General features: G+C 35.0%; 1 protein-coding gene and 1 long non-coding RNA gene across 2 annotated transcripts; both read right to left on the reverse strand.

Annotated features, from left to right (window-relative positions):
* Nucleotides 1–4,500: 4,500 nt before the first annotated feature.
* Nucleotides 4,501–13,626, reverse strand: LOC104101279 (RNA demethylase ALKBH10B). Its single transcript, XM_009608730.3, has 8 exons — nucleotides 12,585–13,626; nucleotides 10,637–10,753; nucleotides 10,183–10,295; nucleotides 9,767–9,884; nucleotides 6,734–6,853; nucleotides 6,547–6,659; nucleotides 6,306–6,460; nucleotides 4,501–5,604 (listed from the first exon to the last, which is right to left on the reverse strand). Exons 1-8 carry the CDS (start codon nucleotides 13,111–13,113, stop codon nucleotides 4,953–4,955), a joined length of 1,917 nt encoding a protein of 638 aa, XP_009607025.1. The 5' UTR covers nucleotides 13,114–13,626; the 3' UTR covers nucleotides 4,501–4,952.
* Nucleotides 7,717–8,443, reverse strand: LOC138908905 (uncharacterized). Its single transcript, XR_011415313.1, has 2 exons — nucleotides 8,321–8,443; nucleotides 7,717–8,227 (listed from the first exon to the last, which is right to left on the reverse strand). It is a non-coding gene; the product is annotated as an uncharacterized lncRNA (long non-coding RNA).
* Nucleotides 13,627–14,316: the final 690 nt, after the last annotated feature.

Genomic DNA, 14,316 nt, shown 5'->3' on the forward strand with positions numbered 1-14,316 from the left:
TTTTTTAATTACCAGTCCGAAAACTGGCTAGCACGCGTTATTTTCCCCTTATATACCCAGCATCTCTCATGTGCTTTGTCGATGTGGGATTCGCCTAGGGTGTCACATACACCCCTCCCCTCCCCCCTAGGGACTCAGCGTCCTCGTTGAAGTTTGTCCCATCACCGTTCAAGATTGCATGCGGAGTGGCTCTGATACCATATGTAACAGCCCAACCCACTAATGATATTTTTCGTCTTGGGTCTAGAACCGTACGGCTTTAAAATACGTCACCAAGGTCTAAGGTCTGTCTACTTATATACCCAACATCTCTTTCGTGTTTTATCGATGTGGGATTCGCCTAGGATGTCACATGGGGGCTTGAGCTCGCCATAATAAATGCCTCTCAGTATAAGATCCTTCCAAACTGATTCCATTCGGTCAAGGCAATTAAAAGATCTCGCAAATTTTCAAGCTAGCTACGTTATATCTATGCTTACTATTTTTCTAATTTGGGATCCATGACCTCATTTAAATTTTAGAAGGTAACTCTTGTATTTTCAATAAGCATATTGTTAAAAAAATCGTTCATGGTGTGTTGACATTCAGTCTAAGAGGAAAAATGTCTCAAGAATAAATACTCGAAAGGGTGTAAAGTATCACTTCCTAGACTTCTTGGATTTAAATTCTTTAACAAAAGGTGTACACTCATTTGCTCGACTTGAAACGAGGCTTAGAATAGGACGGTCTTCTTTTTCTATAAGCATATGATATTCGAAAGGAATTTTTACCTTCCTATACTATATATGAAACTTTATTACCTTCACTAATCAAGTTTTAACTTAATTACATGGCCATATACAATTTATCAATTATATACAAATTAGTTTTAAATGGGTATCCATTTATATTAGAAATTGAATAAGGAATCAGTTATTTTACATATCTGTTCTCTCTCTCCCCTGCGCTCTCTCTCTCCGTCTCTCTTTCTCTCCTGCGCTCTCTCTCTCCATTTCTCTTTGCCTCTCTATCTCTCATTCTCTATTTTTCCCCAATTTTTCTTCCTCTGATGTTCTCTACTTTTTATCCTTTCATGTTGTATATATTTTTAATAGAATTCATCAATGGATTTCAATCGTTTTACTATAAAGTTTTAACTTAATAATTTCCTTTCATGTTGCACAATTGGTGTTCAAATTAAAATTGTCAATCAATAAATTTTGAAGATGTTTGACTCTCCACCATTGACAGCCATTAAAAAGCTTTAAAGCTTTGAATTCGAATTTGAATTTTTAAAAAACCATTATTGTTTGGATTGGGTGTTGTTGCAAACAATTGAGAATATTGTTTGGAGTTTATATCTCAATTTTGAGGGTGTTAGGTGAAGATTAGACTTGATTTTGGCTGAATTTCAGATTGAAACTCTAAGAAGAAGAAGAACACATGACATACAATATACTTACGAAATTGTAGTAAAGTTGTATTATAATCGTATTCTATTGTAGTTATATATATATATTTTTATTTGAATGTTGTATGAAAGTTGAGAAATAGCTATATAATGTATGAATCATTGTATAAAATTTGTATTTAAGTTATTAATACTATCTTTTTATATAAAGTTGTTGATATGTATCAAAATTGTACTAAGAGAGAAAGTTTTGATTGAAATTTTAGAGAGGAAGAAGCACACACCACATACAAAATATATACAAATCAGTTACAAAATATATAAAATATACAAAAGATATATTGAATAAAATTTGTATGAAAATTGTATTTAAGTTATTTGATGTTGTAGATGTAATTTAACTGGGTAAAAATAATGTATGAAAGTTGTAGATAAGTTGTAAATAAATATATATTATATAATTAGTTGTATGAAATTTATTTTTAGTATGTATGTTGTTGTAGATATATCAATTTGTATTAAATTTGTATGAAATTTATTTTTAAATTTGTATGTTATTGTACCATCAAATTGTATAATATTAATTTTAAGTACAATGTATCCATTTTAGTGCTGATTTAAATAGGTTTCTTTAATTTGTGATAGATTAGTGTATTGGGTAAGTTAATCAATCAAGTGAATCGGAATACTTGACTGACCTCGCACGATAGTTATTAACCTCGTAAAATCTTTGGACAAACCAATGAACTGTTTCTTCGAATCCTCAATTCCTACGACCTTCTTACTAGGTATTGAATTTATCTCTTGAAAAAGACTATCAAACTGCAGGATAATCCGATTTTCGAGAGAGCACAATACAATAACATTGTGCATTGTTAAAGTTTCATACTTAGTGGGTAGCTTTCTTCTTGAGGTATTGAACTAAGAATTCTTCATCTGTGAGGTGAAAACGGAAGAAGGTGGAAGTTGAGGCTGCTGATGTGAGTCGCTTGATGAATCTGCACTCTACATTAACTTAGAATAAAGGATCAATTTCCTTTTATTCTATTTGACAAGAGCTAATTGCTAGATTACAATAATAATATAATAGTCGTAATTAATAACAAGAAGAAGAGTACAAACTTGATGAATTGGTAGGAAAATTCTACTTTCAGATTTCGTATCTTTAGCAGAGAGAAATGATGTGTAGTTTGTGTTTGGTACAAAATTACAGAGAATCAACTGGAAATTAGATTGTTTTACAAGCAATTAAGGCAACAGAAAAACAAGGAAAGAGGAAGGAGAAAAAAGGAAAATTGTGTAACTGAATCCCCTAATTTAAGACATTAATAATGGATTGTATATAATTTGTAATAAAAACTTGTTTAGGGTGGGTAATATAGAATATTTGAACAATTTTGGCAAATAAGTCTCATATATCACTGTTTACTTTACCAATTATTTTACGGAAATTATATGCTAGTTGTACATATTATACATGAATTATACATCGGCCGGCTATTTAGGTTAGTTTTTCTATATTTGAAAAACAAACCCTATAAAATCTTATTTAAAGTTAATTTACTAGATTTGAGATACAAGTTTAATAAAAAATCATAATCAAGTTCTTCAAATAATTCGTTTTCAATCTTGAAAATATATCTGATCCATTTAATCTCTCTCAATACATTATTGATCTAGGTAAGAGTTTAATAATTTTAATTATAAAAATTTTGCTTCCACTTAAGCAATTATTACAGGAACAATTAACATTATTCGCTAAGCAATATATGCAGGTATTTGAAAAAGAAACAATTCTTTTTTTCAAGATTAAATAATGTATCTTTTAAGAAAACATATACAAATACTAACTATTAGTAAGAAACTTTGGGGCCCTACAACTTGTGAGGCCTAAAGCAGTTGCTTTAGCTGCTTTACCTATAAGTCGCCCCCGTAGTAGGCAAACCTCAGTGTTGAATTTAGACGAATCTCACATCTTTGAGATGATAGAGCAAAACTCTGCAAGGACACTCAGTCCTTGAATGTGGTTTATATATTCGACATCCTAAGCAAATCTCACATCAACAAAAGACGGAAGAGATGCTGAGTATTATATAAAGAAGTCTAGACCCTGTAATGCATTTTAAAGCCATGCAGGCCTAGGTCCAAAGTTGACAATATCTCTAGTGGACCTGACTGTTACAGTAAACGAGAGATTTTATGCTCAGAGAAGAATACTGCTCAAATTCTGTGTTTTGATTAAATCTTGAGGGTTCGTTTGGTAGAGTGATTAGTTTGTTAGTTCGTTTAATTATGCTGGGATATTTTTTATCGGTTGTTTATTTTGGTGTATTAAAAATAACATGTATTGCACAATTTTTTAAAAAAATTATTTGTTTATAAATATACTCTCCACATGTGTTGGAAAGAATTTGGAAACGGTTTTGAAAGGACGGTTATGTCTTTATACATACTTATTCATGTATTAAAAACTGTGGTATTACTAAAGTTATAATTTGCTATGTATAAGAATAGTACTAGTACTAGGGTATTTAACTTACAAGTATTAGTTATACATAGGTTAAAAAAAATTACCAAACAAGAGATTAATATTACCAAAGCTAATACACGTATTATTTTCCCTAATACATCCTCCCAAACGACCCCTCAAAAGAAAGAAAGAGAGAGAATGATCACACGAAATCAACACAAGCGTTACCTCCTCCATCCCAGATAATCAGCTAAGAGATTATAGATTCTGTTGACGGAATATGATAACAAATAATCAGCTAAAGATAATAGATTCTACAAACAGGTTAATAGTTACAAGTACAAGAAGTGTATGATATTGATACAATGATAGAAGTCATAGAACAATTATTCTACTAGAGCAATATATATACACTACAGGTATTAATACCATCTGCTTGGCAGCAGTATTTGACCCCAGCAGAAATCCAAGCTTATATGGTTTTATTAATTTTTATTTTAAATAGAGGTATGTATATATTTTGGTCATCACAGAAAAGGAAAAAGATTTTACCTGTCAAGCATCAGCATAGGAAAGAAAGTGTTTCAGACAAAACAGGAAATTTTGCAATGCAACCAAAGGGAGGAGTAAGAAAGCATCAAAAAGAAAATGTCCTCAAGTTCATTTTAGTATAAAATATTTTAGCATAAAAGTTAGCTGATTTCTTATATGAGAACAGGGCAGCAGCTGACAGAAAGAAATCCTCATTACTTCAATTCAATGAGTTAAAATTTTCTGTGGAGCTATAATAAAGTTTTGTAGCTAAGTTTCTCATTTAATATAAGAGATATATATATATATATATATATATATATATATATATATATATATTTATGTTTGATAAGACAACAAAAAGGAAGAGCAAGCAAAGGAGATCATGGAGAATAGCTAGCTCCCTTCCCTTGCTCTGCTGGATGTGTGAGTATAACTCTGAACAACGGCCGCTCTTTACATTTGCTTCAAAACTCACTGCAGTTTCTAACCTAAACCTTTTCCTTCCAACAAAACATTCACCCTTTTTCGTCCTGGTTCCTGCACTGCTGAAATCAGCAGTTAGTGTCGTTCTTCATTAGCCACTGCTGTCTCTGCACCACTATCATCTATCTTTCCGTTGCCCTCTTGTGTTTCTACTTCACTATCCACGTTATCTTTCAGAGAAGCAGTGGTATCTCTAAGAGAACCTGCACTGTCCTTTTCTGAAGAAGTTGGATTTTCAGCAGGATTGTTGCCAGTGGCTGAAGCCCCAGAGCCTGGAGGAAGGAAAACGCCAGTGCCAGGGAGTGGAAGTCGTGGTGGGGGATGCCTAGGAGGGGGTGCTGCCCATCCACCTGAGGCAGGTGGAAGAGCAACTGGTGCAGGAAAAGCCATAGGCGGTGCAACCGCAGCGGGAACAAAAATTGGCTGGATACCATTTGGAGGAGCTAACTGTGAACGAATAGCTGGAACGGGTAATACGCCGGTTGTTGGCATGGAACCATAATGCTTGGGCCCAAAAGGATGACGGATATGATTTGGTGACCTGCTAGGAGGGGGGACCCACTGGGGGGCAGCACCTCCTGCTGATGAAGAGAAACGCTGACTATCACCAGACTTGAATCTTCTTGGCTGCACCTTTGTAAAGGTCACAAGTATACGCTGCTTACGGATGGATGGAATAGCATGTCTAGCAAAATCGGTTGATTTTCCCTGCATTACAAGTACGGATCTGTGCATTTTCATAGCAGAAAGATTCAGTAGGTGATTAACCAAGAAAAACAATTAAACAGATAAAAGAAGCAAAGTGGAAAAAGAGGCAATGGAACATAAAGTGCCGTGCATATATAAGCATGTGTGTGTGTTATTTTTGCATTCTCAGTCCAAATAAGTGGGATAATCTTGATTTTGGTCTCATAGAAACACATTAATCCTTCTAGTAATTGTGTCAACTAATTGAATGAAATTTTCTGTGGCTTCTACAACCTTTAACCCTTCCCATTTGCTGTCAAGTCCATTAAGACTCTTTTCTTGTCCTAACTTGTCACCATTACACTATTGCAAGTTACAGCAACCTCAAGTTATTTTAGGAAGGGGGATGAGGATTTGTAGTATTCAGTACAAAGTAATTGGAGTAAGGGATGTTTGTGGAGGTTTGAGGAATGGATGGAAGGAACAAACGACATGAAAAGTCTGTGATATTGTTAAAACTTCTTCCAATCCCTTCAACACTTATAGCAAAAGGACAAAATCTACTCATTGAATGCAAATTTGAAGGTTTAATGTGCTAGGCAGGATGATGTAGCAACTTAATTTCGAATCAAGTTATATCAATGAAAAGCGCAATTTCCACTATACATGCACAAGACAAACTAGTAAAAATAAAACAAAAGATATAACAAACCAAACAACAAAGCCCGAGGAAAGGATTACCCTGGTGCAAAAGAGAGTTTGAGAGAGCCTCGATAATCGCCCGGATGGTCCACACCAATCATCTTACCGAAAGTCATTTCACATTCTGTCAAGAACAACATAGCTACAGGCCGCCCATACCAATAAGGCCACATATGAGGTTGTGAGTGGTCCCCCTACAATTAGAAATAATGTATCAAGTCTGCTAAGCTTTCTAAACAAAATCGCCATGACCATAAGAACTAAAACTACTGCTTGTAACCTCATTGAAGATGTCAATAGTGCAAGCATCTGGCTTCGCAGTTAAAACTTGCATAGCACTCAGTCGTTCAATAACATCTTGGAACAAGCCAGGAATCACTTCCATTTTCCGCTCTGCAAAATTTTGATTAACCCCATTAATACACAAGAAAGCAAAGATATATAAGTTTCATAAATGTTAAACATGCCTTTAAATGTTGCAAAGGCAGCTTCATCTTCAGGAGGTGCATCTGCAATGGGTAGGCCCAGCTGGATCATCTCCCTTCCGTGCCCCTTCATCGGTCTCTTTGAGACTATAAATGTCTGTGCTGCTTGTCACAACATTTCTAATCATTGACATCTATATTAAGGCGTCAGATACAAAGGATAGCACTTCAATAACAGGAATCTAATATCCAGATGTGCTTTCTTAATTCATTGCTGTTGCTCATCTTGCATTTGATGAATTTAAGAATACTACAGGATACGAAAAGAACAGTACTCAGACATAAAGTGCACATTAGAGCTGCATCTGGATGACAATTGTTTTTCGTATAAACTTTTATCCCAGTTTTTAGTAGAGATAACAAGTAAAAAGTGTTAGGCCCGAGAAAGTATTTCACATAAGATTGGACCAAACCACACCACTTCTATTGTTTAAGGATGTAACTACATTCCTCTCTTCTATTACTACGTATAACGTGCCCAGAGAAAATGTAATTTTCAATTTTTACTACTAGTAACAATCACCAGAGAAAGCTCCCCATGCCCCACAAATACCTCAGCTACTATCACATGCTACTGACCTTTATGTTAAACCAAAGACACCAAAATGTAAATTTAGAAATAGCATCCTAATCTTTTTATCAGTAGAAATACTTTTCTAATATAATAGACTTTCCGGAAAAATTAATTTTTTACATTTTCTTTTGGATAAGAACTAGCCTAATCAAGGATGAAGATTAAGCAGATGGAAAAAAAATGGAATAATACAATGCAAAAACTGCATGATGAATATTAAAGAGACAATAAAAGAACAAAAAAATGAATTCATGATCTTAAATTTATGTAAAAGCACAACTTTTTATAACCGAGAAATACCCGAGGGTGGAGGGCCAGCTAGCCTACGGTTCGAAACTTGGTGGATAATGGGTCTATCCCTCTACCCTTCTCCACACTTTAATACTAGGCATTTTGTCTACAGTAGAGTTCAAACCTGTGTCATGCACCTAATCCACACATCACACATTGCACGTTTATTTGCTTTGTTCAACAGAAAACGGTGAACTGCGGGAAGCCTACTAAAGTTGTTTTTTCTTTTGTGGAAATTGAGCTTAATTTCGAAGTTCATCCTCAGGCGACTCAAAATTACACTATTTCTCCTGGTAACAGCAGAAAAAGTAACTCAATCCTGCATAGTCTACCGCTGACAATTCGAGATTTGCATTCAAAAGGTAGATTCACAGTAAAAAGAGCTAGCTTATGACTTAACTCTGATAAAGGCACTCTAGTAAAGGCATCCTTCGTAGTTTCCAATGATCTAGCTTCACATTCCTAGATAAATTCGCCCATAAAAAGAGTCACCCGTAACTTATCTCTATTAGAGACATTATTATTATTAGTCTCCGATAGCACGCTGACACTTTTTACATTCAGTGCTGCTGGGTGTGAGCGTAATTGGAGCGTATTTGAGCATGTAAGTACTCGTAATGGTATACTTCTTATTTATTTTCTTTGCTTAGTTAATCAATTAGATTATATCACTAATGTTAAGATATTCCATGCAACAGATCCACACCAAAAATAGAAACAGATTGGAGCATCAAAGATTGAATGACCTAGCGTATGTCAAGTATAATCGTGCTTTAAAAGCCCGTTATGACTTGCGAAGTGTTATTGATCCAATCTCATTGGATAACATTGATCATAGTGATGAGTGGTGGGTTGGCAAGATGGGTGTTAATGTGGAAGCAGAAGATGAGTTGGTGTTTGGTGATGATAGCTTGACTTGGGGTGATGTTGCAATAGCGTCGGGTAGTGAGGACGTGTTGACATACACAAGGCGACAAAAGAGACAGTCAGGAGTAATTGCAACTAATGCCTCAAACTCCCGAGCTCCACGTATTGAGTCTGTTGACATAGAAGATGAGATTGTTTCGAATATTTTGGTCTTACATTAGTTTCGATATATTTTTGTATTTGAACAAAGAAGAGAAGATAGGCTCATTACATTCATAAAAAAAGATATGAGAATTTACCTTAAGTAATTAAGTAATTGAGCGTGAGAGCCAAATGAATCGAAAGATTCATGTTTGGTTCGAGAAGGGATTATGGAATTTTGGAAAGGAAGATGAGATTGTTTCTGATGAGTCAGGGGAAGAGGAGATTGGAGGCTATAGTTCTAGTGACACCAATGAGAATCACCCTATTGAGGAAGATTATATGGAGGAATATTATTTTAGTGATTAGAAGTGGAATCTAGAATGAGTTTATCTTTCCTTATTAAGACTTAAGTTGATGATTTGACGAAGTTTTACTTCATTATAAGCAATATATATTTATTATTTATGTGTCTATTATGTTCTCTAAATATTAGATATATATATTTAAAAAATTCTTCATAGTGCGCTTTTTTTCAGTGAAGGCCACGCTAAAGCCCTGTTGGAGGCTTTTCGCTTTTGACAACAATGGCATTGAGCCTCACAACCTAACCAACAAAGACACTCACTAAGGCAATCCATCCACAATATACTTCACAAACGTCTTAGTTCCACTAACAAACCTTTGATCACTAAGGCAATCCATCCACAATATGCTTCATGAATGTCTTATTTCCCCTAACAAATCTTTGATCATGCTCAGAAATAGTTTCAAAAGCATGTCAGATACTTGGGTAACACATACCAAACACATCTAATAAATCTGCATACAGTCTAAAAGAAAATATCTTTTTGATGCAAAAAGGATATATTTTACTGAGAAGCAACAGATAAGGAAATTTTGGCAAAAGGTGCCAAGTTATCTTTCAATTAGCGAGCATCCATGTCAACATCGTGTTGTGTTTTTAAGAAGACAGTTCAGGTGTCTGTATGTGGGTCCATCACAGATGCTCCTTCAGTACAATAAAGTGCAAAAACCCAATTCAATACCCCCCCCCCCCCTCCCAAATACAAAAACAAAACAAAGGATAAGACTAGGACTTTTTTAGTGTCACCACCAGAAACATAGATTAAACTACTTACCAGAAAGCTGTCCCCTTCTCCCAGAAGCTCTCAAATCATTTACCAAAGTAACAAGTTTTGAAACTTCTGAACTGCTTAGCAGTTCCTCGTACAGTTTCATGCCATCAACAACATTAACCTACAGAAGACACTGCCGCATCTTAGTGTAAGAACAAAGAGATTTTAATCTTGTACCTAAGTTTTTTTTATAAGTAGGATTTCAAAAATTGCACCAAGAAGTTGCTAATATGTACAGTAGAAAAGACCTTTGGTTCCGTTTATGCAGGATTCCAACGTGTCAACAGAAGTATTTACATGATACACATAATTCAGATTACATCTAAGAATACAAAACATGTAATGTCCTAAACTTGACAAACTGTATTGCTGTATATTTGTTCTCAATTGAAATTAAAAAGCTGTAAATTTATCGTTACCGGTTTTCCATCGTATATCTCTGTAGCAACAAAAGTTTTTGGTACAACAGTAACATTCTGCTTCTCATTTGGTACTTCGCTGGATCGAGATTCATTCTCCGCCTTACAAGACCCTTAAAAAGTAAACATGCAAACAAGTACTGATTGAGAATTATAGTTAGCTAAGATAAACAACTAAAAAGGTAAACTAAGACCAAATTATTCCACACCCATCACAATCAATGTCCACAAAAACATTTACAACACAAGTAGGAAACATAATTCCCTTAATGGAAGTAGTTTATGGCTGATTAATGCAGTCTTTCTTTTTTCTATTTTTTTTTTTTTTGGGGGGGGGGGGGGGGGGATGGATATGTGATATGGCTTATTAGTGAATTATAAAGCACAATGCACTCCTTAAAATTGCAGCTCCAACAAACAATCGAGATCTAAATCAGAACAATAAACTACGTACCATCAGAATTTGAATCACGTTTATGATCGGTTTTGTCCATTTCACTTTGTGAGTCAGCAGCTTCTATGCAAACTGAACTCTTCATTGAGCTATCTCCTTCTGGATTTCCAACCAATTCTGCTTCATCGTATATGAACAAGAAAAAAAGTGCTTTCTTAGCTTACAATGCATAAGAGAAGCTACATGACAATTACATGTTTGCAACTAAAATGATGAACAAATTTTAGTTCATAGAAATGTACTTTACTCTGATTCTCCCATTGGTTGGCAGTGATGAGATAGTAAGGAAGTTATAATGTACAAAAACAGAAAGAAAAGTCAGCCTTGCATCAAGTCAGAGGGATAAATTCCTTTAAAGTTCAGAATAATATCCATTACATGATCAAATGATTTCCTCACAAACAATCTGATTAAGCTTGATCATGAGGTACCAATGGCTAGCTGAAGCATGTAGCTTAGGGAACAATTAAAAAATAAAATGTGACTAGGATATGCCAAAATTATTTGCTAATTTTGATGTGCATTCACGTAATTTGAGGCCAAGATTATTATTAGTCCGCAAGACTTGATTTATATCGATACCACAAAATGCAAACTCCAATACTCTTCCCATTGTCCAATTGCCTTATGGATGATAAAACTATAAAGTATCTCAGCAGAAGAAGCTCTCTCTCTCTCTCTAGTCTCTACCCTCCCCCTCTCTCTCCCCTTCACCCCTCACTAACACTGACAATTAAACATCCTAGCATTATAACCTCTTCCATTCACACTCAATTGCTTGCACACATAACTGCAAGAACTTGCCTCTTGCAGTTTAACATTGAGATATCCGCAATACCCTTGCAACCATCAGTTAAACTTGTTAATTCGCGTAGCAATAAAGGCAACCTGAGTTCTGTTCTGAAAGATTTTAAAACACCTAGTAAAAACTAAAAGATTAAGGAACAGTCCCAAGGACTGCTATGGTAGGGGTAAGGTCTGCGTACACACTACCCTCCCCAGACCCCACTCGTGGGATTATACTGAGTTTGTTGTTGTTGTCCCAGCCAGAAAAAGGTGGACCAAATATTTTTCAAACCAGGACGCAAGTGAAATGGCAAAAACTCACCTCGTTGTGGGCAGTTATTATGTGGTCAGTCTCACAAAATATTCGGATTCACAGATGATTTCACATATCCTAAAGTGGAAATTATGGTTTTTAACAAGCAGCACTCAATCTGCCTCTCCATTATTTAACATAACCCCTTACTAAATAGGTAATAGCAAATTAGATTACACTCTTATTAAGGGAAACAAACAAGCATCATTATCATTAAATGGTGATAAATCCAAATCTCCACAACCCACGAGTGCCACTTTGCTAAATCATTAATAATCACCTTATCTTGTCTCTTAATCAGTAAATAGAAAAGTAAGCAAAGATTCTGAAATTTAACACTTTCCTAATAGGTGATCAATTTCAACTTAGTAATCACTAAAGACCCTATAGAATCACATAGTCCTTCAATCGATAAATTCCCAGTAACACTCCTTTAATCACAACACAAATATAAAAGGGTTTAAGTTCTAAGCATTGGCGCTGAAAATATGTCATTTAAAAGGTAATTGCAAGCAACTTATTTACTAAGCATTCATTGGTAACCTACAATATATGGCAAGTTTACCTACTATAAAAGGTTAATAACACTGCTGTTGTAGCAGATTACTTATCATTTATTTTAGATTACTAATAAATGTTTATCAAATAGAATTACCTGCAATTACCTTTTAAGTAACCTGAACACTTTGCAAATGATCAATTTCAACTTAGTAATCACTAAAGACCCTATAGAATCACATGTCCTTCAATCAATAATTTTCAAGTAATAGTTCTTTAAACAAAAAATACATACATCATCATATCTAATACATAAAAAAGGAAAAACTGGCAAGCATTGCCTAATCTCACCTTTCTTTTCCCCTTGCTTCACATCTATTTCTTTTTCTATAACATCAATCTTTTCGACCCCGTTAGATTTACTATAAAACTCTTTACTATTAGCATCCATAGTAAAATTATGACCCTCACTTCTCCAACCCCCTCCTCCTCCTCCTCTAGAACCCCCACTATTCCTCTTATTATTAAAACCCCCTTTTTGCTGCTTCCTCCACTCAACCTGATGCAATGCATAGATCACTTCAGCTACTGAAAAGTACTGCTGCATATGCAACACAGTGCTCCAATTCCCTCTCCTTTGTTGTACACATCCAATTACACCATCATACTCACCAGGCTGCTCACCTACTAACCTTAAATGATGACACAAAGCATCAATTATAGCATTTGCTGCAGCAAATTCACCTCTTAACCATGATATAAACCCATCCCTCTCATCACCCATAAACCACTGCTGCTGATGTGGCGGTGGTTCCACCGCCTCTCCTCCACCACCGCCGTGCATTTTCTCCGGAACTAACGTGGCATTTCCTGATTGCATTGTTAACGTGTATAGTACTATCTACTAATATAACTATATATTATTATTAATTTTTTTAATAGATCTGAAGGAAAAAAACACAATAAGGGGTTGTTGTAAATAGCAAAATAAATATAGGAATGTTGAATTCTTGAATTTTTTGGTTACACCCAGAAAATATGGCAATGTGTGAGATGGTGCTGAGAGTGTAGATCTGAAGAAGGTCACACTGTGTGACTATGTGAAGATCTACAAAGGGTTTGAAGAAGAATTTGGCTTAATGAGCACGCGTATGTTTTTTTTTCTAGTCCTGAAAATGGTGGTTTCTTTGTGGGTTTCTGTTTTTGACTCACTCTCACACTCTATTTAGGAATTCAGGTTCCTTTTTGTTTGTTTGTTTTGCTTTTTCACCTTTTTCTTTTATTTTTATTTTTATTTTTATTTTTTTACTGTGCGTTTCAACGGACCAAGATGTCAACTAGGACTAGTCTACTCTACAATGTGATTGGAGGTGGGCTGAGGGTTTTTGAGGCAGGAACAATCTAGAAGAATATTCCGAAAACTATTTAATGGTTTTTTTTTTCTTAAATTTTATTCATTTAGATTTTTGTGCGCGAACGCGAAATGTTTTACGTACTGTTCAAATTGTATTCTTATTATAATTACGTAGGAAATTAGGGAAGTAAAAGCTAGGCAGTAAAATTTTGGGTTTTCATTTGATGTTCGATTTTTACTATCAAGCTTGATTAGTTCGAATTTGTTAGAAAGTCCACTTTTGGGGTAAAATACTTCCTATCAACTATATTGCCAGAGCTTGAAAGCAAACTTTCACTATTAAAGGATGGAGGAGATTTCAACTTTTGGTGGTTATATAATTTTTAGAATATAAACCTTTGTGATAAATATAATGGTTTAATTATTATTATTTCGCGTTCATGCAGGGTCCGGAGTAATGGCGGAGCCAAATTTTTCGTTAAGGGGTGTCAAAATATATAAAAATAAACATACCAAAAAATTAAAGGGAGTCAATACATAATATATATACATATAATTTATTTATTTTACCTAGCTACACAATGTCTTTTTCCGGCGAAGGAGTATCAGGTGGCTCCGCCACTGGTCCGGAGCAGGACCGCACCACAAGGGATGTGATGTAGACAGTCTACCTTATGCAAGTATTAATAACTGTTTCCACGGCTTGAACCTGTGACTTATAGGTCGCAC

Source organism: Nicotiana tomentosiformis, chromosome 4 (assembly GCF_000390325.3).
Source record: "Nicotiana tomentosiformis chromosome 4, ASM39032v3, whole genome shotgun sequence".
In the NCBI taxonomy this organism is placed as follows: Eukaryota; Viridiplantae; Streptophyta; class Magnoliopsida; order Solanales; family Solanaceae; genus Nicotiana; species Nicotiana tomentosiformis.